At 46.5% G+C, this 23,906-nt stretch overlaps 1 protein-coding gene across 2 annotated transcripts in view; it reads left to right on the top strand.

The window, feature by feature from the left end:
* BMP6 (bone morphogenetic protein 6) overlaps positions 1-23,906 on the top strand; it is a 179,227-nt gene that overhangs the window by 129,930 nt on the left and 25,391 nt on the right. For both annotated transcript variants that reach the window (XM_008262354.5, XM_089333437.1), the window contains exon 2: positions 6,386-6,578. In XM_008262354.5, the coding sequence (XP_008260576.2) occupies positions 6,386-6,578 (193 nt within the window). The remainder of the gene's footprint in view (positions 1-6,385; positions 6,579-23,906) is intronic.

Below are 23,906 nucleotides of genomic sequence, written 5' to 3'. Positions count from 1 at the left end.
TCTCTTCCTCTTCATGCTCTCAAATAATAAATAAATAAAATAAATAAATAAATACAAGTGAAATGAGTGCCCTCTGTTTGACTCCTGATGCCAACATACAAATACAGTGTTTAAAATCTTTGAGGAAATTTAACTATGGCTGGGTATTGGAGGGCTGTGAAGAATTTTTAATTTAGTTAAGTGTAAGCATGTAAGAAAATGTCTTTTTAATTGTACTAAAATACATGTGACATAACTGTATTGCCAACAATTTTAAGTGTGCAGTTCAGTGACACCCAATTGCACATCGCTATGCATCACTGTTATCCATCTCCAGGACTTTCTCCTCTTCCCAAACTTTCTCTTCTCTGATTTCTTAACTCCCCATCCCTCCCTACCCCTCAACTCCATTTGACTTTCTCCATGAATTTGATGAAGGCCCTCAGTTAGGTGGGACCGTGTAGTACTTCTCCATTTGTGGCCAGCGCTTTCCACTGAGCCCAAGGTCTTCAAGGCCGACCGTGTCGTGGCATGTGTCAGAGTTTCCTCTGTGAAGCTGAATAAGGTTTATTCCACGTATAGGTGCATTTGTTATGCATGCTCCTGCTGGTGTACTCGATCTTGCTTCCAGATCTTGGCTCTCTGGAAAATGCTACCATAAACATGGGTGCACAAGGGACTACTTAAGGCTTTGCTTTCAATCCTTTTGCGTGCATATCCAGAAAGGTAACTGCTGGACCGGATGCTCACTCTGTAGTCAGTCTTCCGGAGGCCTGCCAGACTGCTTTTCCCCAGTGGAGGGGCCATCTCACATCCCCCCGGATGCTGGTTAGGAAAGTGCCCATATTGTTAACGGACGCATACCAGGTAGGATGAAGAAGGCAAGGATCCCAGGGCTCTTCACAGCTGACATCACCATCAGCTTGACCACACCTGGCGCTGGGGAAAAAGGAAAGCCAAGGACTGTATGATTTAGTGACCCCTTCTAGGTTGCAAAAGGTGGTGAATGGTAAACCCAACATTCTTGACCTGAGGTTTCTTGTGGCAGGGGTAGCGTTGGCATCAGCATGGATTGTTCTCTGGTTGTTAAGTTGGCTGCTGGTCTCCTGGCTGCTTTGTTATCTTGCTTTGTCAGTCCATCAGTTGCATCCTTTTGTTTATGTAAAACCACATAGTTTTACATTTTCAATCTTAAACCAGTAGCTTTTATTCCTTGGGCGAGTGATTCCTGCATGTTGGCCAGAGGTCTAGGATTGTTCTGAAATTCAGTTGGTATGGTCTGAGGCTCAAAGGAAAAAATCAAGGGAGTTTTATAAAGCTAAATTTAATCAACTTAAAGGATGATATTACATTCTTCAATTGTGTTTCTCTTTTATTTGGTGTCAAAAGGATTTTTAGAAGTGAAGTGGTAGAGTTAAAAGAATGCAATTTGTTATTTTGTTTTATTGTCCTTATGAAGGGCAAACAGAAAAAAAAAAGGTGACCTTGTGTAAGGTCATTACCATTTTAAAAAAATGTTTTAACTGAGACCTTGAAATAAAAAAAAAAAAAACTAGGAATTATTGCCTCAGAAAACACAGCAGTGTGTTCAGTAGCCGAACACCAAGGCATGCTAGGGTTTCCGTTAAGAAGGCTCTTCTCACCCTGCATCACTCGAGTTGAACAGCTCATTTACAGAATTGTTCATCAGTGTTTTCCACATACTCATGAGCAAATTTGAATGTCTCAGCAAAGACAGACTGCAAACTCAGAAGAGATAGATTCTAAATGACAGCCAACGACCACAGCTAACAAGTATGGAGCACCCAGGCTAAGCCATTGGCTGTTTTGTACGGAGGGTCTTGCTCCACCCTCTACACTGATACTACTTGTCATTTTATAACTCATGCTGAAACTTTGACTAATGTCTTGCTGCGCTCACCCGAGTCTGAGAACAAGGAGCTACAACTCAAACCCCATGGCGGTTTGACAACATCAGCCCTCGGAGCCGCTGCTTAGCTGTGCGCCACATGTGGTGCTGTCATTGATAAGCCAGATGCTTGGTGTGCAAACGAGCCCCTGAGGGTTGAATTCCAGGCTCAGTCCCTCTCCATTTGCCTCCCTTTCCTATTTCTGGAATTGTCTAGTGTTTAAGGAGTCAGGAATAGCGTATCTCGGGTTTCTAAGCTCATTGCCATTGAGGTCTACCAGTGCACGTGCAGGCACCTGATTCTACTTACATCTTGTGTTCCTGTTGGACGTTAATGAATGTGCTGTGTAATTTAATTGTAGGCAAAGGGGGCAGGGAGGAGAAGGAATTCGAGGTCAACTTCAGGGACTGCTAGCTGAGACGTCCTGGGGAGAGCGAGGAAACTGGTGCAGCTTAGAGTTGAGGGGCGCAAGGGGAGGATCAGAAGGGGTTGTGCAAGAGAGCTGGGGCAGCCTGCAGCATCTGATCGGGCAACAGAGACGCCGAGTCTCCCCAAAGAGGGGGATAGAGGAGAAGGTTCGGCGTGCTTCGAGATAATGTTTGAGGACAAATAGGGAAAGCAATGGGTTCCAGTTCCCCGTGTAATGAAATGAATACTTTGTGCTTCTGTCTTCCCGTTTTTAGATCCTTTATCTCTGCACATCTGTCTGGGAGCTCATGCCAACATTTCTTCCTTCATTATACAGTTTGCCTCCAGCGTTGCACAATCCTTATCCAAGAACTACGTGTCGTTTCTCTCCTTTCCTAGTAGTCAAACTTCCTCTCCGCTTCTGCCTTTATTCTCTCCTGCCCTTCCTTGTGTTAAGTTGCCTGTCGCTGCATAACAAGTCACCAAAACTTTCAGGGCTTACAACAAGGCGTTATTACCTCTCACAATCTGTTGTTTGTTTGTTTAAGAGATTTATTTATTTGAAAGGCAGGGTTACAGAGAGGCAGGGGCAGAGAGGAAGAGTAGTCTTCCATCTACTAGTTCACTCCTCAAATGGCCGCAGTGGCCACAGCTGGGCCTATCAGGAGCCAGGAGCTTCTTCCAGGTCTCCCACCTGGGTGCAGGAAACCAAGCACTTGGGCCATGCTCTACTGCTTTCCCAGGTACATTCACAGGGAGCTAGGTGGGAAGTGCAGCAGCCAGGACTCGAACCAGCACCCATATGAGATGCCGGCACTGCAGGTGGCGGTTTACCCACTACACCACAGTGCCAGCCCATCTCTCGCAATCTTGAGAGATGATTCAATTCCACCAGTGGGGGGCTCTTGCTCAAGGCCTTGCCTGCAGTTGTGGCTGGAACTACAGTCATCCAAAGGGTCCACTGGGCTTGTCATCCAACGTCGCGTCTTCAGGACATGGCTGGTGGCTGATGGAGGCAGCTGGGGACTGGTTGGGTGGCTTTGTCTCCCTCTGCCTGCCCTCCCCTCTGCAAGCTCTTGTCTACACGGTGGCTTGGGCTGCCTCACCACTTGGGGGTATAAGGTAGTGGGTGTGCTTGGCAGCTGACTGTCCCCAAGTGGAAAGATGCTCAGAGCTTACAGCCTGTATTTGGTGTCGGCACCACTGTTGCTGCCTCAGAGCAGTTTGCGGAGCCAGCCGGGGGGAGCTGATGACCCAAGGGTGCAAATACAGGGAAGCGTGGTTGATTACAAGTGCTGTGCCTCTCCGAAGACCAGCTCCCACCTGTCTCGCTGTCTGAAATTTCTGTCCTTTGCTCCTGGAAATGGAAACATCTTAAAGTCGCTGACTTATGTCCTCCTTCACATCCTTCTTGTTTCCTAATTTTGTGTCATAAGAGATTCAAAGACTGAAGAGTTTTTACACATGCTCACAAGGGCTGCTTTTACAGGTGTATCGTCACTTAGAGTTAAACTCGAGCGCTGGAAAGGCCCTGTGGCGAGGCTGTGTGACTTGTTGTTGTTGAGTCTCTTTTGAGAAATCGGATTTGAATCACTTTTCAACCAGCGATGATAACATATCAAACTGAAAAGGCAGATCAGTTTTAGGGAAAAGTGATCCACCCTCGTGTGCGGGTGTCCTGGCGTGAACTCCCAGACAATACTGCTGTTCGTGCTTAGCCACTAATTAGAAAACTTGCTCTCTTGTTGAGACTGAACCGTGGTTTACTTGCTGGTTGGACCTCTTTTTCTGTGTATAAAAGCACTTAAAGAAGTCAGAGAGAACTTGAACCTAAAAGACTGGTCCCATAATCACACGGCAGGTTGGAAAACTTCTTATTTAAAACCCTGTCCTTGTAGCTGACTTAACTTTCCCTGCTTTTGCAAATGCCATTGAGGACTTAGGCTCTCCTGGAGAGATTTACTGGCTTTCTCTCTCTCTTTTTTTTTTTTTTAACTAAATCTCCAAAGCTTTTCTCTGGTAATTATAGAAAACAACACATGTGGGAGAATGTGGGAAGTTGGAAGTGGCAAATGATTTGATTTTTTTTTTTCTATCCTCATGTCCTGGGAAAACTCTGCCGTAGAGGATTAATTTGCTCCTGAGATTTCTCTCTGGTTGGCATGAAGAAAAGACAGCCAGGGTGGGCAGGACGGAAGCCCTGGCCGGCTGGGTTGGAGGCAAGGGTTGTTGGTGGGGCAGAGCACTGCTCTTTTTCTTTTACAAGGCTTAGGGGCTACGTGTCTGAGGTTCTGTGTCATTTCCCAGACACAAACTGCATGTAGCCATCCGGAAGCTGATTCCAAAAGTCAACAGTGATTGCAATGGAATGAAGACAGTTTGTCTTCATGCAGGAAAAATGTCCTATTTTTAAACAGCTTGTTTTCCGGGGCCAGCACTGTAGTGTAGAGGGTTAAGCTGCTGCCTGCAGCACCAGCACCCCATATGGGCACCAGTTCAATTCCCAGCTGCTCCACTTCCAGCTCTCTGCTAATGCACCTGAGAAAGCCCATGGGAGACCAGGAAAAAGCTCCTGGCTCCCGGCCTCAGTCTGGTCCATCTCTATCATTATGGCCATTTGTGGAGTGAACCAGTGGATAGAAGATCTCTCATTCATTCTCTCTCTCCCTCTCTCCCTCTCTTCGTATCTTTGCCTTTTAAATAAATAAATCTTTTTTTAAAATTTATTTTGCCTGGCTTTATTGAGATATCATTGACAAATAAAATCGTGTGTATTTAAGGGGTCCAACTAGTTTTGATACGCATTGTGAAATGTTTACTGTTGTAAGCTATTCTGTCTACCATCTCATTGCAGTCACTGCTTTTTGGTGAATTTCAACAGTTCATCGGTCTCCATGCTGGACATTAGGTTTCTCATGCTTTATGCAGAACTGAACTTTTGTACACTTTGACCAACTTTGCCCAAATCCTCCCAGCCACTTGCAACTCCTAGCAACTGCTGCTCTACCCTCTGCTTCTAGGAATTTGGCCTTTTTAGATTCTATGTGTAAATGAGACCATGCAGTGTTTGTTATTCTATGCCTGGCTAATTTCACTGGATTTTCACATGTTTTCCAGGTTCATCCACATTGTTGCAAATGGCAGAATTTCCTTCTTTGTTGAGGCCACATAGCTTTCCACTGTGCATGTATATCACATTTTCATTGTCCATTCAACCATTGGTGGGAGGTTAGGTGGATTCCATATTTAAAAGTAAGAACCTTTTAGACAATCCTCGTCCATGTTCTTTCTCCAATGTGACCCAGTAGAAAGCCCAATCTCCTTGCATGTCCTCATTCTCCTGCCTGGATCTACGTGCAGATTAAACAGGGTTCCAGCAGCTGCACGGCCAGGACAATCCCTTCCCAGGCTCTTCGTTGTCCAGCCTGCAGCTCCTGGCAGTAGGGGGAAGGCAGTGGGTTTAGTAAGTGCACTTTTTCCTAGGAAGCCTTACCCAAACTCTTCAACAAAACTTTCCATTTGAGCTTTAGGCATGGTAAAATGTGCTGCCCACTTCTCTCCCCCCAACCCCCAATCCCTCAGGACATCCCCCCACCACCCAAGTTCAGCTCAGGGTTACCCTTGGTCATGTCAACCACTGATGGTAATGCAGGAACCAACCTAAGGATGCAGAAGCAGCCGGGGTGGAAGGGGGCTGGGAAGGGTCGTGGTCTAGGATGGGCAGATGGGCTCTCGGTCAGTGTTTCATCCTCTCCCATGAAGCCATCTTCCTTTCCCATTTGTCTGTGCATGTGAGGAGCCCTGATGCCCAGAGCCACTTGCCGTCATGCAGGTTATTTCTACGAAGGGTTCCAGCTAAAGTATTTCAATGGAATTCAACCTAAGAACTTGATGTCCTCCTTGGGTCACATGAAGGGTCTAAATGTCTGCCCAGGTGAAAGCCTAGCCCATGTCTTGTGCCCCCCCCACCCCTCCAAGAAGCTGTTGGTAACAGGTAATCCATGTAAGTGGGGGAGTGTTCATGAGGTGAGCCTGTGGCGCTTGGTCAAGTAACAATAGCTGTCACTCTCTCTTGTTTAATCTTGTAGTGGAGTACGACAAGGAGTTCTCCCCTCGCCAGCGACACCACAAAGAGTTCAAGTTCAACCTATCCCAGATTCCCGAGGGTGAGGCGGTGACGGCTGCAGAATTCCGCATCTACAAGGACTGTGTGGTGGGGAGTTTTAAAAACCAAACTTTTCTTATCAGCATTTATCAAGTCTTGCAGGAGCATCAGCACAGGTATGGAGGCTCAAGGAAGCCCAAAAGGTGGGGCTGGTCCCCGTTTCTCACCCTCTGTCATCACGTGTCCCTCAGTGTGTCTGTGGAAGGGGATTTTGGAGGTCAGGGGCTGGCCGCCCGTGAGCGTGAGGAGGTGGCTGTTCTGAGTGGTAGTGCGTAGCCGGCCAGATTGTTTGCTATTAAGCTGACTTCCCAGATAGTTGACCAGTAAATGGTATGCTTTGTGAAAAGACAACTGTTTAATTGATTGGGGATGAAGTCATGTTTCCCACGAATGTTTAGTCTCCACTTCTGGATGATGGGTGAAGATGGCTACGAGTCACATATTGAAATTATATAATGATGCTTTGAGTGACACTAATTCAGGTGACTCTCAGGCTGTGTACAGCCACACATCACTCTCTGACCAGGCATCATCAGGCGATTTTGCTGTGGTGTGAATGTTATAAAGTGAACTCCCACAGACTGAGGTGGCTAAGACAACACAGGGTCATACAACCATATGGGACCCCATCATATGTGTGTTCTGCCGTTGACTGAAACATCACTGTGTATGACTGTGCATATGATACACACACTACATGTTTATCTTTGTGTGTATAATGTATGTTTATCTCTATCATTTGGATAGAGAGGAGCAATAGCATTCCCCCATATGTATTATTCCCATTTCTTAAAATGAGGCCAGACATTTTACAAAAGAGGTGTAATGAAGTGTTCATGGGGGTGCCTACTAAAGAAAACCTTCCATGGAGTAGCTGTTGGCCTGAGGGACAATGTATTAGGGCAGCAATTCAATCCTGTGGAAAACAGGAGAAAAAAAAAAAAAACAATGGCTTTGAATTTTGTTTCATATTAGGGGTCAGTTTAGTAGCTCAATATGAATGCATAGTAGATTGTTAGCAGTGTTATCTTTCTCAGTGTGCCGCAGAGGATATGACACTCTGGCAATTATACTTGAATGGTGGTTACAAAGATGAAAATGAAAGGAAGAGAACAGACAGTTGGTAGGGAACCCAACACTGAATACTCTTTAAGAGACTGGTTGGCTTTCAGGGTTTTCGTTTAATTTTTGTTTATTTATTTGAGAGGCATACAGAACAAGTGAGCTGCCATCCACTGGTTCCTTCCCCAGTTGCCTGCAATGGCCGGGCCTGCAGCTCAGTCCAAGTGTCCTGTGTGGGTGGTTAGGGATCCAGCTACTTGAGCCATCATTTCCTGCCTCATTAGCAGGACACTAGGATTGGGAGTGGAGCTGGGACTTGAGCTCAGGCACTCCAGTATGGGATGCAGGCACCCAACCTATGTCTTACCCACTAGGTATGGGATGCAGGCACCCAACCTGTGTCTTACCCACTAGGTATGGGATGCAGGCACCCAACCTTGTGTCTTACCCACTAGGTATGGGATGCAGGCACCCAACCTGTGTCTTACCCACTAGGTATGGGATGCAGGCACCCAACCTGTGTCTTACCCACTAGGTATGGGATGCAGGCACCCAACCTGTGTCTTACCCACTAGGTATGGGATGTAGGCACCCAACCTGTGTCTTACCCACTAGGTATGGGATGCAGGCACCCAACCTGTGTCTTACCCACTAGGTATGGATGTAGGCACCCAACCTTGTGTCTTACCCACTAGGCCAAACGCCCACCCCATCCTCGGTGCTTTAAAGGCCATCTTGACTCGTGCTCTTGGTCTTAGAAGTCTACTGACTTCCCAGGAATTTCTAAATTTTTAGGAATGACTTGGATTTCTCTTGAATGTATCGATCACCATGTGGGCCTGTCACAAATAGGCACACTGAAATGATAACGATGATTAGCTTGCCCTGTAAAGGTTTGTTTCAGTTCTGTCCCTTGAGCACATTCAAGTCTGCAATGGGAGAAACAGAAGAAGGATGGGCAGGTACCAGGATCTGGGGATATGCCACGGTGCTGGACACACACAGTGATGGTGTAGTGACTTCTTAGCTGGAATAGTTGGATAATGAGCAAAATACACCCATTGTGGTATCTTGGTAATGAGCCAAAATTTGGGAATGAAAAGGAAGTTCTCTGATGCCTGATGACCAGTTCTGAGTGGAAATGTAATCTATGCTTCCTCTATTGAAAGCCTCTCTTGGAAAGTAGATTATTCATGGCCATGTTTTCATCCTGATACTTCAGAGAGAATTTATGTTCAGTGATTCTTTGGAACTGCTCTGACCATTTTTTTTTTCTTTTTTTTAAATAAAAAGATTTATTTGAAAGGCACAGTTACCCAGAGAGAAAGAAAGAAAGAGATCTTCCATCTGCTGGTTCACTCCCCAGATGGCCACAACGGACAGGGCTGGGGCCAGGAAGAAGTCAGGGACTTCATCCAGGTCTCCCATGTGGGTGGCAGGGGCCCAAGTACTTGCATATTAGCAGGGAGCTGGATGAGAAGTGGCACAGTTGGCACTCGAACCAGTGCTCATATGGAATGTGGCATTGTAGGTGGGGCTTAAACGTTGTACCAAAATGCCAGTCCTTACTATTGATTTTCAATCTGCCTGTTACATTTATTCCATTAAATTTCTCTGAAGAGAATAACTTATTGGTACCTTTATGGCTCAAAATTTGTTTGGAATACATAGTTTACTCCAGTGGGAAAAGCTCTACAGTGCAAATTCTACACTGGCAGTTTAGTGTTTATGGAATTTTTCAAAATCTTTTTTTTTTTTTAAATGAGAGAGCCAGCAGGACATTCGTAAGGTTTATACTGAACTCCTGCCAAACAAGCACAGCTGCTCTGTGCCTGTGGTGCTGGCGTCATGCTCCCTCCAGGCCCGCCGTGAGTTCGGAAAACAACGTCCCGCGTGGCCCAACCTCGGGTGCCTCTCCCTGTCGGAGCAGAGCCTTGTCCTTCTCTGCCTTCTCGGATGGCAGCTTTTGGCGACTGGATGTGTTTCATTCCTGAGCACCAGCGAGGGGAAGTGCTGGGAGGATTTCATGCTTTTGAAGGGGTCCAGGTTGTCCCAGGGGAGACTTCCTTCTCTTGTCTGTGGGCCAGGAGCCCACGCTGCCTGCTGCCTCCCAGTGTCCCGTCAGAGGCCTCCAGGCCGAACTGGAAAAGGTTTGATCTCCCCATCTGTCGCCTTGGAGCATCTGGGCAGAGAACGGTTCCCCAGACTTGTGAAGGGGGTCTATTTGTCTAATCTGTGCCTAAGTGACATTTGTAGTGTTTGATGGGTTAATTTAGCAAAGGTTTGTGTTGCAAAGCAGTGGGTCTCCTTGCCAAAGAAAAAAAAAACAGGAGTCATGTTGTGAAATGCTGAGTCAGGCTCTCTGCCGGGCTTCTGATATAAAAGGCAGCCAGGAAATCTGACCCCAATTGGGTCTGAAAAGCTTCTTGGAAGACAGACCTTTGCTGTGGGCTCTACAGGGATTTCTTTGATTGATAAGAAACAGATAAGCAGGATAAATAAATAAATAAATGAAGACGGCTTCTTGACTAATTGGAGCTTTTGCTAAAAACAGGCGAAGGCTTGATACTGTAAGTCATGGAGCTGGCACTGTGGCACAGCAGGTGAAGTTTCTGTCTGTGATGCTGGCATCCCATTTGGGCTCTGGTTCAAGTCCTGGCTGCTCCTCTTGCAATCCAGCTCCCTGCTAATGTGCCTGGGAAAGCACCTAAGGATGGCCCAAAGCCACCCATGCTGGGGACCCAGATGTAGCTTCTGGCTTTGGCCTGGTCCAGCCCTGGCCATTCGGGGAGTGAATCAATGGATGGAAGATTCTGTGTGTGTGTGTATGTGTGTGTGTGTGTGTGTGTGTGTGTCTCCCCCTCACCCCCTCTCTCTCCCCCATCCCTTTTCTCTAACTCTGCCTTTCAAATAAATAGACCTTTAAAAAAATCCCTTAAGTCATGAACAGATCCGAAGCCACCATCTACCCAGGTGAGGTCAGTAACTCAACAGTTTGCATTGTTAAGTCTGAGTAGTCCAGGATGCCCTTGCTGCAAGGTGTCCGGTACGTGAGACCCAAGTGGGCTAGACAGGGTCAGAGTCATTATTAGAGGACTCAAGAAAGGTGCTGTCTAAGCCACAACTAAGTTTGCTGATTGAGAGGCAAATAGAACCTGACAGAAGGGGCCTGATAATAATCTGGTGGGTTTTAGACCTTATAAGTTATGAGGCCCAGACTTACCTATCTTCACATAGGGTACATCCTAAGGGAGGTGTGAACCCCCCTGGGGAAGACACCCTGTTGACCTCCATCACCCAGCTGGTCTTGGAGGAGAGCTGGCCAGGCAAAGGCAGGTGGCATCTCCAACAGGAAACCTGCAGTTCTGCCTGTAATATTGCTGACCCCACCCGGCCGTCCCCTCAGCTGCGATGGTCACCCTGGAAACTGGGCCAAGTGAAGAGCTCTTCAGCTTAGAGCCAATAAGGTCTGTGGCTCTGACCTGGGTGTCCTTCGGCTCCAGAGCAGGTCCATTCCCAGTGATCCAGCTCTTGGCTGGCAGAGCTGCCAGGGCTCTTCACAAGCTGATTTCTGCTGAAGCCCAGGCTTACCACACTGAAAGCCACTGCAGTGGACTGGCCTGTTGGGTCTCCTTGAGGGAAGATCACTGTACAGAACAGCCATTAATAGGCCTGCCACCCATTGCTTCTGATGCCTAGCTTTCTTTTCCTCCTGGTTTTTGTTAAAGCAGACCAGAGGATGCAAGTCAAGGGGGTGCTCAAGTCCCAGATCACTTACTGACAATAGCAATATCAAATGAAAATTTAGAAAGCAGTTTCAATCATTGGATAACAAATATAGCAGTTTCAATACTAGCTTTTTAAAACTTTCACTGTTTTTTAATTTACCAATTGATTCAAATTACTTTCTGCTCTTAGTAACCTCAGTTAACCATGCTTTCTCTCAGTTGGAACCTATAATACATTATTGGCTTCATCTGTTTACAGTGCCATCCCAAAATACTGAATACAATAGATGTGGCTGGAAAAAGTCCATCAGAACCTATAGGAGGACAGCTAAGCACAAAACCAACAACACTTTACTTTTATGAGCAGTAAATCTGATATATAAAACTGTGGATGACAAAAGATTTTCAGTTGCCATGTTTAAAATTATAAACTCATCACTTGCTTACTTCACATAGCATTTTTGAAAGCACCTGTAGGATTTTACAGAACATTTAATTCTTTAGGCCTCTGTGGCTTTCTCATTAAGATCCAAGATTTCTTCTGTAACCTTCTGTGACTTCCACACACCCTCTTCAACTTACTTGAAACATTCCATCATTTTCATTCCAGTCTAGAGTAAACTAACCATCAGGATGAAGTCAATCTTAAAAACCTTGTCCTTTCTTTATTCAAAATAACTCTTTCCCTTTAAGCTTCCTTACCAAATGTACTTTTCTGTACTTGTGATGTTTTCCATCTGCCAATTTCCTTGCTTTATGTTTTGAAATAATCTGTTAAAAATCTCAGATTAAGATTAAGGTAACACATCAAATTTCAGCCTGAGTTACTCCAAGCAATGTTGAACTCTTTTCATAGACAGTTTATAAACTAACCCAAAAATTTTTATAGAATATAACATGCTGAGTACACAAAAGTTTACATTTAGACACATTATCTCATTTGCCTTTACCCAATTTAAATTAGCAGTTACACCTGAATGACTTAGGATGCTGATATTAAATATTGCTATCTGAATTCAATTAAAATTAAAATTGCATTCATCTAAAACAAGTACTAATTACCCATTGCTGTTTCATTGAGTACTGATTACTCGGAAACCTGTTAAAATAAATTGCAAAAATAAGTTCAGCAAATTACAAAGCAATATTTTCAAAGGTAGTGATCTTCTTAGATTCAAAGAAAGGAAACCAGAGGAGGAGGCTAGAGAGCTGCATGTTCAGGAACAGGTCCTTTTAAACTTTTGCCGGAGGGCAGCCAAGGAAGCAGGAGCAGTGAATCCCATTAGGATTGGGGGGGGGGGGGTGCTCGACACCGGTGGTTGGGCCACGTGGCTACCTGGCTTCCAGCAATGGCGCTGGGGAGAGGCAGGACATGGCAGTTGGGGTGAAAGAATGTGAATATGGGGGCAGAGTTTCCTGGCTAGCTGTGGGGTCCCCAGGAACTCATGAGGGTCCGAAAAGGCGTAAGGTAGAGAGTTTGGCAGTAACACAGAAGAGGCGACCTTAGGAGGTGGGGGCCTGATCTTGGCCAGCAAGACCTGGGCTGTGGAGCAAGCAGAGAGGAAAGAAGGGGAGAAGGGAGTAGGACGGGAGCAGAGGTCTCAGAAAGCCTGGACATAGGGGACCTCTGACCATTTTCTCTCCCTGCGGCAGAAATTCTCAAGGTAATTATGCCATGCCTGGGTGGAGTAGAAGATTAGGCATTTACCAGTCCCAGTTTCTTCAAGTTCTTTAGGAGGCAGGCCAGGGTGCATTTTGAACCCCACCCTCAGGATTGGCCAGATCCCATGGTCTCCCTGGTAGTCCAGATCTACTGAAATTTGGTCAAGGCATCCCCTGTCCTGGACTTCAGCAGATGGATTAGAGGTCAGTCCTCTACGGGGCCAGGCCAGCGGTGGGACACCTCCACAGCCGCTGGGAGGCTAAACAGTGGAGGACAGAGCCCATGTGCGCACAATTTGGAGGTCTCTGTCTGGACGGAGAGCTAGCCAGAGATCGCAGAGACTGGCCCAACCAGAGGAGGGAGGGAGAGCAAGGGAGGAGTTACTTACAGTTGGTCGAGCGTGGTCCATAGTCAGCCTGGGGCACCAGACAGGTTCAAGGAGCAAGGGGGCCTCGAACCCAGAAAGGGGAGGCTCTAAACCTCAGCTCCTGGGTTTCGGCACCATCTGCAAGGTGTCCGGCGCATAACAAATCTTCCCAGGCAGATGAATCAATTAATTCACAGGCTTTTATTGGGGTTCTGCTCCCGGGTCCCCGGTCCCAACAGAGCAACAGAGCGGGGGCTGGGAAAGTCACGCGTCAGAGCTTGGGAGAGCTCCTTTTATAGATTCAGGGCATGGGGGTTAAAGGTTGAGGCGGGTCTGATCCTCACTGGTTGACCTTTACGCACCCACAGGGACCTTGACAAGGACTTCTCTTCCCCGGAAGTACAGGTAGGGACTCTCCATTCCCGGAAGTACAGGCTTTCCCTCCTTGCGGATCCCAAAGCTACCACTTGCCTTTTATTTATTTTGTTAAATTTACTCTTTGATAGTGTGTGATGATTGTTTAAGATCAGCCTCGTACTCCTACTTGGGTTATAAATCACTATGTCCTATGATGGCGCTGGTATAGATCGTGTGTATGTTGTGTTTACAGGCCCTGTTAGAGCAGTCACATTCACCTTGGAGAGAGTGCACCGTGGCACATATGATTCATGTTGAGGCCGAATAATGCCTACATTGTTGTCAGCCAGGCTCCCCAAAAGCCTCCCACTGACACTGGGACAGTCCCAAGGGAGAAAGTGAAGTGCTGGGAGAGGCAGGCACTAAGCCCAGGGCTTGCCTCCACATCTCCTTTTCTTGAGTCTTGACATCGGCATGCCAAGGATGCTTCATTTCTTGGCGGTTAGGGTACATGCCTGTTGGAATTCACCAGTGCTTGGACTTTCAAGGCCTCCCTACAAAAAAACCTTTGCTAACCTTTGTTGATCTCCCCATCAACCACTGACCTATTGTCAGCTTTTTAGAAGAGCAGGGAGTGGGAAAAGACTGGAATAGACTGACACAAAAGCATTTGTAGTTTCTCACTTTTGTGCATTTACTCCTCTACTGTCTTCTTTAGTACTACACGTATGCTCTGCAGTCTTCACGCTTGGCCTTTCATACTCAGGCATAGTAGTAGTACTGCTTCTCATGACGCCTACTCATGATCTCGGTTTCTATGGCACCTTTAGCCCAACAGTTAAGTTTGAGGCCTTTGTGAATATCATGTTCATCTACACTTCATACTTAAGGCATACTTTTACTATTCTTAATTGAATTTTGTATACCTAGAACTCAAGGTGCTTGGCTTTTTTTGTCTTAAAAGGCAACCAGAAATGTTAAAAGAAAGTCATGTTCTAAATCTGAGGCAGGGTTCTGTTTGATACACAAATTGGCCATACTTGCCTCTGCTAGCTTTGAAATGCTATTTAAAAAAAAAAAAAGATTTATTTATTTATTTATTTGAAACTCAGAGTTACAGAGAGAATCTTCTATCTACTGGTTCATTCCTCAAATGGCTACATCAGCCAGGGTGGACCAGACTGGATCCAGGAGCTTCATTCGGGTGTCCCACATAAGTGGCAGGGGCCCAAGCACTTGGACAATCTTCCACTGTTTTCCCAAGCACCTTAGAGGGAGCTGGATCAGAAGTGGAGTAGCCAGGACTCAAACCAGCGCCCATATGGGATGCTGGCACCACGGAAAGCAGCTTAACTCTCTGTGCCACAGCGCCAGCCCCTGAAATTCTATTTCCTACTCTGGGCAGTTGCCTTGCTTGGCAGCAGTGGACTGTCTTCTATGTATATAGCTTTTCTTTTCCATGTACTATCATGGTAAAGACTTTGAGAAGACATTTAAAGTGAAACAAGTGAGAATGAACTACCAATAATTTAAGCAATATCACCACTTATTCCCCTACTGGGAAGCAAGCACGATTTTAAAAATGTGTCCGTCTGTTTTTGAAGTTTGGTTCACATGTTTCATCCTAACTTCAGAATTTTTAAGATGTGAAGAAAGGCGTGTTAGAATCAAGGAAACAAAGCAACACTGCTTTGGAGTTTTCAAAACTGTGGAAAACATTTCCTTGGCCAGTCCACAAGTCATGCTCCTGCAGACCCCAGGATGGATTCCGGGCTGAATTATCGATGCAATTTTTGACAAAATTCACAAATTCTGACCTACTTTACAAATGGAATATAATTATCTCCAGAGAGAAGGTAATCGTTGAATGGCAAAGAAAACACATTTTTCCAGAATATTGGGTTTGATTTTCTGCCCCAAACCAATCACAGAAATAGAGAATTCAGGAGGGAGTTGAGGGAGGGAAGGGGAGAAGTGTTCAGGTGTGGACACGTTTGAGAGATGTCCAAGAGTTTATACAGAATGCAGAAGAGCTGAGACCAGCAGAATGAGCTAACAAGTAGATTTTTAAAACCATAAAAGAGCCACTGAAGTAGAATAGATCTGCTAACTCTGTAAAAAGAACCTTGTTGATACAATAACCATTTATTGAAAATAATTTTTCCATATACGTCAGTAGCACCTTTATTCTAAATTAGATGGCCATGTATGGGTGAGATCTTTATTCTGTTCCTTTGGTTGATTTCTCTTCTTGCACTAACACTGACTGCACTGTCTTAGTTCCTTTATTTTGTAACAAGGCTTGGTATCTGGTGTGTAAGTTTCTCGAATGTGTTCTTGAAACTTTCTTGGCTACAAATAGCCCTTTGCATTCCCATTTAATTGTAAAAATAGCCCATCAGTTTCCATAAAACACAAAAACTGCCAAAACCACCACCAATGACAACAAAAACTTTCTGGGCTTCTAAATCTAGAGAGCAATTTGGGAAAAATTTACATCTTACCAATATTGATGGTTCCAATGTAAGGATATGGCATCTATTTAATACATATTTTTGTGTGTCTTGAACTCTTTTATTAGATCAGTTTTCAGTATTGAGATTTTGATTTTGTTGTAAATGGTATCCATTTTTAAATATGTTCAATATCTATTTTTTTTGCTCAATTTCAGAAATGCAGTTTTTTTTACATTGCTCTTGTATTCAGCAACCTTGCAAGCTTACATGTTAATTCTAACAGAAGTTCTAGATATGATATAATCACATCATCTATGAATATCAGTTTTATTTCTTGGTTCCTAGTTATTACTTTTTTTTTCTTTTCCTTGTTATATGGTACTGGTTAGGATGTCCGGTATGATGTTGAAACCATTTCAGATTTCTAGTCCCGGGGAGAAGATTGACTACCTCACCATTAAGGATAATGATTGCTGCGAATGTTTTTTTATTAGAATAAACTTCCCTCTAGTCCTACTTTTCTAATTATTTTAAAAATTAGAAATTCATGTGGAATTTTATTGAATTTTTTTCTGAATCTTTCAGAATGTTCATGTGGCTTTTCTCCTTTATTAGTGTTAATGTGGTCTGACCACATTAAATGATTTTCAAATGTTAAACCACATCACATCCTGGGAACAGGTACAGTTTATATGTATTATCCTTTTTATAAATAGCTGGACTTCCGGCCGGCGCCGCGGCTCACTAGGCTAATCCTCTGCCTAGCGGCACTGGCACACCGGGTTCTAGTCCCGGTCGGGGCACCGGATTCTGTCCCGGTTGCCCCTCTTCCAGGCCAGCTCTCTGCTGTGGCCAGGGAGTGCAGTGGAGAATGGCCCAGGTACTTGGGCCCTGCACCCCATGGGAGACCAGGAAAAGCACCTGGCTCCTGGCTCCTGCCATCGGATCAGCGCGGTGCGCCGGCCGCAGTGCGCCGGCCGCGGCGGCCATTGGAGGGTGAACCAATGGCAAAGGAAGACCTTTCTCTCTGTCTCTCTCTCTCACTGTCCACTCTGCCTGTCATAAATAAATAAATAAATAGCTGGACTTCCAAACCACGTCTGATAATTCTGCTTCAGACTGAGTATCCCTTATCTGAAATGCTTGGAACCAGAAGTGTTTCAGTTTGAGTTTTTTTGGCTTTTGGAATATCTCCATAGACTTTACTGCTAAGCGTCCTTAGTCCAAAAATCCAAAATGTCTGAAATGAGAGAGCATTTTGTAGTTTCAGTGCAGAGTAGGGATGCTCAACCTGTTTCTGACACCTAAGGGCCTGTTTTCATTATCTCTTTGTTCCCTTGATTTTTCCTCATTTGGTTTTATCTCCTGGCATTTGTTTCCTGGCATTTTTGGTAAACTGCACAGTACTTAAGTAATTTCTAGATACTGTTATCTCTGTCTAGACTGGCTTTAATGTTCTTCTGAAAGGCAGATAAGATATGTGCAAGTCATCTTGTTTGTCTCGTTCCGGCTGAGGCTGGGTTCCAGGCTTGGTGACGACTCATCTGCGTGTGGCTTTCCCTTTCTGGGAGAGCTGATTCCTCAGGGGCTTCAGCTGAGGCTCTGAGATGCTTACCAGAGGTCCTCTTCCACGGCGGACTGTGAACTCGAAATTTTAACCACCTCACCTGGTGAGACTGCCAAAAAATCTGCTTTGTTTTTAAGCTGCTCAACACTTTCTGCTTGTTTTCTCGGCTTCTTATCCCATGAATACACTGCTTAATATTTGGCCAATAGCTCTAATGAAAATACTGGTGTTCAGAGCAGTTGGGAACGGAAGAGGAGAGGGACTGCCCAGAAGTGAACCCAGCCTCCCATGAGCTCACTCCACCAGGTGCCTCTCTCCTCCAGGGCTTCAACTCCTCATACCTCGCTGCTTGATCGCCAATCTTTACCCTCGCCCGGTGGCATTGTGCTAAGCTCTCGGCAGGTTCATTATCTATGCCTCATGCCAGGAACTCACGCATGTCCTGAAGTGAGACGGCAACACACATACCAGGCTCATCTCAATGCATTTCTCCTCCCTCTGATGGCTCCACCTATCAGGTGTTGTCTGGCTTGCTTGCTGTAGATGATTTCTGATGGGTTTGTTCATTTGGATTGTTTTGTTGTTGTTAATCCATTTTTTGTTGTTGTTATTCTTGGTAAAAGTGTTAGCCAGAAGTATACATCTCTGAAGGATAGAATTTTTTTTTTTTTAGTATTTTCATCTCTAAGTCTCTTTAACAAATCTCCACAAATGTTGAGATTTGATTCAATAAACAAATGGTGCATTCTGGAAACAAGACAAGACCTGGGCCCCGTAGTTGATGCAGTTCCAGGATCTAGAACAGTTTCTTTAAAAAGAAAAAAAAAAGCGGGGGAGAGGCTTCTGACGGCTGTGTGCATCTGTTTGGAGTTACAGTGCTGCCTGCTGAACTGCGGATGGAAGTCCAGTCTTCTTAGATACCCGAGACGGGTTGCTTTTCTGAAGAGAAGGTCACGTTGGAGAAAGCCAGGCTAGGAGGCTATTCTGGTTTGGCTGGAGGGAAATCAAAACCCTTGATCCCTTTGCCAGCCACACCTGTTTCACTTTGCGTGGCTTTCAGAGTTTGGTCCTCCGGGACTCCACCTGCTGACTTGATGAGCTTCGACTCGCTCAGGCAAGGGGAGCTTCCCAGCACTGGTTCCTTTGTCCCAGAAAGAGATCAGCCAACCCACAGCTCCTCTTACGTAACTAACTAGCTTCACCTCCCCAGTCAGGTTCGTGTGCCTTCTACCAAGAAGGCTGTCCCTGAGATGTTTAAAAGACTCGGAGGTGCCCAAACCTCATTCCTTAGCCTATCTGTGTCTGTGTTCTTTTTTCAAATATATATACATATATAGTTTTACTTTATTTGAAAGGCAGTCACAGAGTCCTTTCATTGGCATCCTCACTGCCCACAACAGCCAGTGGTACACGAGGCCAAAGCAAGGAGCCCAGAACTCCGTTCAGGACTCCCATGTGGGTGCAGGGACCCCACCGTGTGAGCCATCCTCTGCAGCCTCCCAGGGTGCAGAGAGCTGGACTGGGAGCAGAAGAGCCAGGACACACACACCAGAAGCTCCACCGTAGCTGCAGGTGGCCCAAGTGGCCACTTAATAGCTGTGCCAAATGCCTGTCCCCATCTGGGTTCATTTTAAGGCAGAGTGTAGATGAAAATGTTTCAGAGAAGAGTTAAAGTTATAAAAAGTTGTACGTACTCGTGGGGGCCAGCATTGTAGTGCAGTGGGTTAAGCCACTGCCTGTGACACCGGCATCCCATATGAGTTCCAGTTTGAGTCCGGGCTGCTCCACTTCCCATCCAGCTCCCTGCTAATGTTCTTGGGAAAGCAACAGATGATGGTCTGAGTGCTTGGGTCCCTGCCACCCATGTGGGAGATTCAGATGGAGCTCCAGGCTCCTGGCTTTGGCCTGGCCCAGCCATAGCCACTTGGGGAGTGTCTGTCTGTCTGTCTGTCTCTCTCTCTGCCTTTTAAATAATACAGATTTTTTTAATTGTATGTAAAAGAACATTAAGATATTTGATGGCAGGGAGGAGTTGGGGTGATAGGCAAGTATTTATCCACTTGCTAAACTTTGAAAAGAAAGTAAGTTTTTTACTTTCTCTGGAAATTAAATGAATTATTCATTTCTAGATGCAGACGGCTCAGGTGCCTGGACCTCTGATCTGGGATGTCCAGCTTGGCAGGAGGCATGCCATACTAGTGGTTAAGATCATTTTTATAAAACATCTTTTTTTCCTTTACTTCACAAATAAGCAGTGTTTTTACTGTTTCATTTCTCCATATTGGATGCAGATGTGGAAATGTAGGTCTGGTGGTAGGAACTAGGACATGCGAGACTTGGATGTAACACGTTTAAATGCTTGTAGAGCTGCTCGCTCAGTCGGTTTTTAAATATGCTCCAGTGTATGCGACCAAGGAAGATAGGCTGGGTAGCCATGAGCTTGTGCAAAGTAATTATCCCTCCCGGCCTCTCTCCCTGCATTGGACATGCAGAAGCAAGTTTGCCAAGCCACTGTGCCTTTCTGCTGCTCTGAGCTGCGATTCTGATGATCAGCCTGAATAGATCAGTCCCTGAGAGGGACGCCGATCTACGAGACAAAGATTGACTTGTGGAACTGTCTGCATTTGGGTTGCTGTGATGGGGAGAGGAGCAAGAGGGCTGGGAGCAGATGACTTTCAACCTGAAATCTACAAAACAGGCCAAAACTGTGATAGCCAAGTGATGTATGATGGTTTGTTAAGCAGCCCCTAGGGTGTCCAGGTGCCCTTATGATATAAAAATCTCTTTATAGAGTTTGGAATGAAAAGTGGATAACATCAAGTGGCTGAGCCAATTATATAATAATAACGTTCACTCATCCTTGTTACGTGTGTGTGTGTGTGTGTGTGCATGCATGTGTGTACCTTGTTAGCATAGTCTGGTTTGTAGTGTTCTATTTTCTTTCTTTTTTTAAAAAAAAAATGTATTTGAAAGGCAGAGTTAGAAGGAGAGACAGAGAAAAAGCTCTTGCATGTGCTGTTTGACTCCCCAGATGGCCACAACAGCCAGCACTGGGCCAGGCCAAAGCCAGGAGCTTCTTCCAGGTCTCCCATGTGGGTGGCAGGGGCCCAAACACTTGGGCCATCTTCTGCTTTTCCCAGGCCATTAGCAGGGAGCAGATCAGAAGTGGAGCAGCCAGGACATGAACTGGCACCCATATGGGATGCTGGTGCCACAGGTGGTGTCTTTACCTACTGTGCCACAGCACCGGCCTCTGTAGTATTGTATTTTCAGCTGTCCTGTTTCTTTTCTGTCTTGTTAGTGGTAAAATTTTCAGCCAATCCTGTACCTTATGTAAGGAGAAAGTACAAAGCCAGGGCTTGACTCTCTTTAAGATGATTGGCTGTTTTTACCTTCATGCTCTTTGAAAATCAGGTTGTCGCCTTGCATAAAGTCAGTTTATCTATATGTGGATGTTGTTCTGTGTCTTAACTGACGCAGACACTGAAATGACAAAGGAATGTGTTGCAACGAAATAAACAAGACCCCAGAGGCACCTTTAAAAAATCTATTTATTTGAAGGAGATGGGGAGAGGTCTTCCATCCGCTGGTTCACTCCCCAACAAGTGGCCACAATGGCCAGAGCAGAGCTGATCCAAAGCCAGGAGCTAGGAGTTTCTTCCCAGTCTCCCACATGGGTGCAGGGGCCCAAGCACTTGGGCCATCTTCCACTGATTTCCCAGGCCATAGCGGAGAGCTAGATAGGAAGTGGAACAGCCGAGACTCGAACCAGCACTGCAGGTGATGACCTTACCCACTATGCCACAGTGCCCGCCCCAACCCCAGAGACATCTTACCAAGCATTTCCTACATCTGTTTGTCTCGAATGCATACATCGCATGCTGTTGAAGAGTTTTTTAGTAAAAATGGTTAGGATTAGATGTAGTTAAACACCAGCCAAGGCCGTGGGGCCTTAAAGGAGGTGGCTTGGGAGAAGGGGTCAGAGCCGGCCTCCAGGAGCTCAGGCACCTCCGGTTCCTCTCTGAGGGTGAGTGAGACAAGAACCCCCCAGGTTTTGCCCTGGTCTCAGCAGGGTGTAATACACTCACTTGGGCAGGTGCCTTGGAGGCTGTGTGATGTGAGGGACTACACAGGGTAACCTGGCCCTAGTGCCAATTCCACCAGCCATGGTCAGGAGCCTTCTGTTCAGCCAACTTGAGTGCCAGGGTGCGTTGCTGAGAATGTCTAGAAATCTCTGGTTAACCTTAGTCATTGTCAAGAGCTTCACTTGCCCGGCGTGATCACAACATGAAGAAGTCCTGCCTGAGAGCTGGGGTGGCGCTGAGGAGGTGGGAAGCGTTTCCATCAAGCTCAGGGCTCTGCGAGTCGGTGGAGAGCAGAACAGCCAGAAAATGCAGTCAAAGTCGTCTCCCGCTCTGTTTCACATTGCTTTCACAGTCTCATCTGAAATGTGTGTGGATGCCACATACACTGTCTTATCTACGCCAAAGTGAGTCCAGAAGGGAACTCTTATCTTTTTTTTTTTTTTTTTTAACAGGCAGAGTGGACAGTGAGAGAGAGAGAGAGACAGAGAGGAAGGTCTTCCTTTGCCGTTGGTTCACCCTCCAATGGCTACCACGGCCAGTGCACTGTGTTGATCTGAAGGCAGGAGCCAGGTGCTTCTCCTGGTCTCCCATGGGGTGCAGGGCCCAAGCACTTGGGCCATCCTCCACTGCACTCCCGAGCCACAGCGGAGAGCTGGCCTAGAAGAGGGGCAACCGGGACAGAATCTGGCGCCCCAACCAGGACTAGAACCTGGTGTGCCGGCGCCGCAGGCAGAGGATTAGCCTATTGAGCCATGGTGCTGGCTGGGAACTCTTATCTTTTACATGACAATATGAGATGCATTATATTTCTTTAGAGATTTATTTCTTTGAAAGGCAGAGTTACAGAGAAGGAAGGAGAGAGGGAGAGAAGGAGAGAGAGGGATCGATTGATTGATCGCTCAGTCTTCCATCCATTGGTGCACCTCCAAACGACTGCAATGGCCAGGGCTAGGCCAGGCTGAAGGCAGGAGCCTGGAACTCCGTCGGGATCTCCCACATAGGTGGCAGGGGCCCAGGCATCCCGGCCATCTTTGCTGCATTAGGAGGGAGCCGGATCGGCCGTGGAACAGGTGGCACTTGAGCCAGTGCGCCCCTCGGGATGCCAGCATCACAAGGGACATTTTGACCCACTGCTCCACAGGGCCAGCACAGATGCCTATCTGGGGCTGCGCTTGGACAGAGTGACTTGGCGAAGAAGGCCGTGTGTTCCTGAAGAGGAGCAGAGACATGTTGGTCAGAGCAGTGTCTGTGTGATTTGCCATAAATAGTGTCTCTCTGAATACCTGGTCAGAGGGAGCCTTGGGGGTGAGCGAGCAAAGCTGGGCCTTAAAGCTGAGTTCCCTGGTAAAGTTCCTCCCCCTGGCTGCGTGAACGCGTGTACTTGGTTCCTTCGGCGCTGCTGTAACAGGAGGCCTGAGACTGGGACATTGATAAGAATTGAGGAAATGGATTGGCCCACAGATGTGGAGGCCGGGAATGCCAAGGTCAAGGGGCTGCACCCGGTGAGGGCCTTCTGGCTGCATCCACAGCAGAGGGCAGAGTGTGAACAGAGATAGCAGAGGCAGGGGGCGGGACTTGCCCATCAATCAGCGTGGTGGCATGGCAACAGCGTGTCACTCCTTAAAGCCCTCTGCTCTCGGCACTGTAGTGCTGGGGACCAGATTTCCAGCACTGAACCCCAGGGACACAGATTGCTTCCTCGGCAGCCCTTCTGTGCTGCCCTGCACTGCACTTGCAGAGGGTTCTCGTCGGGAGGGGGACGAGGCCAGGATTGAGAGGGGCACTGGGCTTCCCTGAACTGTGACCTCCGAAGCCAGCACCGACCATCCCAGGTGCCTTCCTGCACACACCTCTCGCCCCTGCCCTGACCCTTGTGAGTGAAGCCCTCTTGGGATTTCTGACCCTGGGTCCGCCCCGTGTAGATCAAGGTATTTCCTACATCCCCAGCTGGCTTCGGCACCTCCGTGCAGTAGATTTTGATCTCTGATCTCATATTAAGCCTCCTTTCTCCATATTTTTTAGCCTGAACTCTATTTCTTGACTCAACTTTGTATTTTTATAAACATTTTAAAATTTATTTGAAAGGTAGAATGACAGAGCAAGAGGGAGAGAAACAGAGAGATTGTCCATTTGGTACTTTACCCCCTAAATGGCAGCAG

Source organism: Oryctolagus cuniculus, chromosome 5 (genome assembly GCF_051225735.1).
Source record: "Oryctolagus cuniculus isolate XC-2025 breed Fujian yellow rabbit chromosome 5, ASM5122573v1, whole genome shotgun sequence".
NCBI classification, from domain to species: domain Eukaryota; kingdom Metazoa; phylum Chordata; class Mammalia; order Lagomorpha; family Leporidae; genus Oryctolagus; species Oryctolagus cuniculus.
The sequence above is the reverse complement of the archived record's forward strand: the minus strand, read 5'-3'. Positions and strand labels throughout refer to the sequence as shown.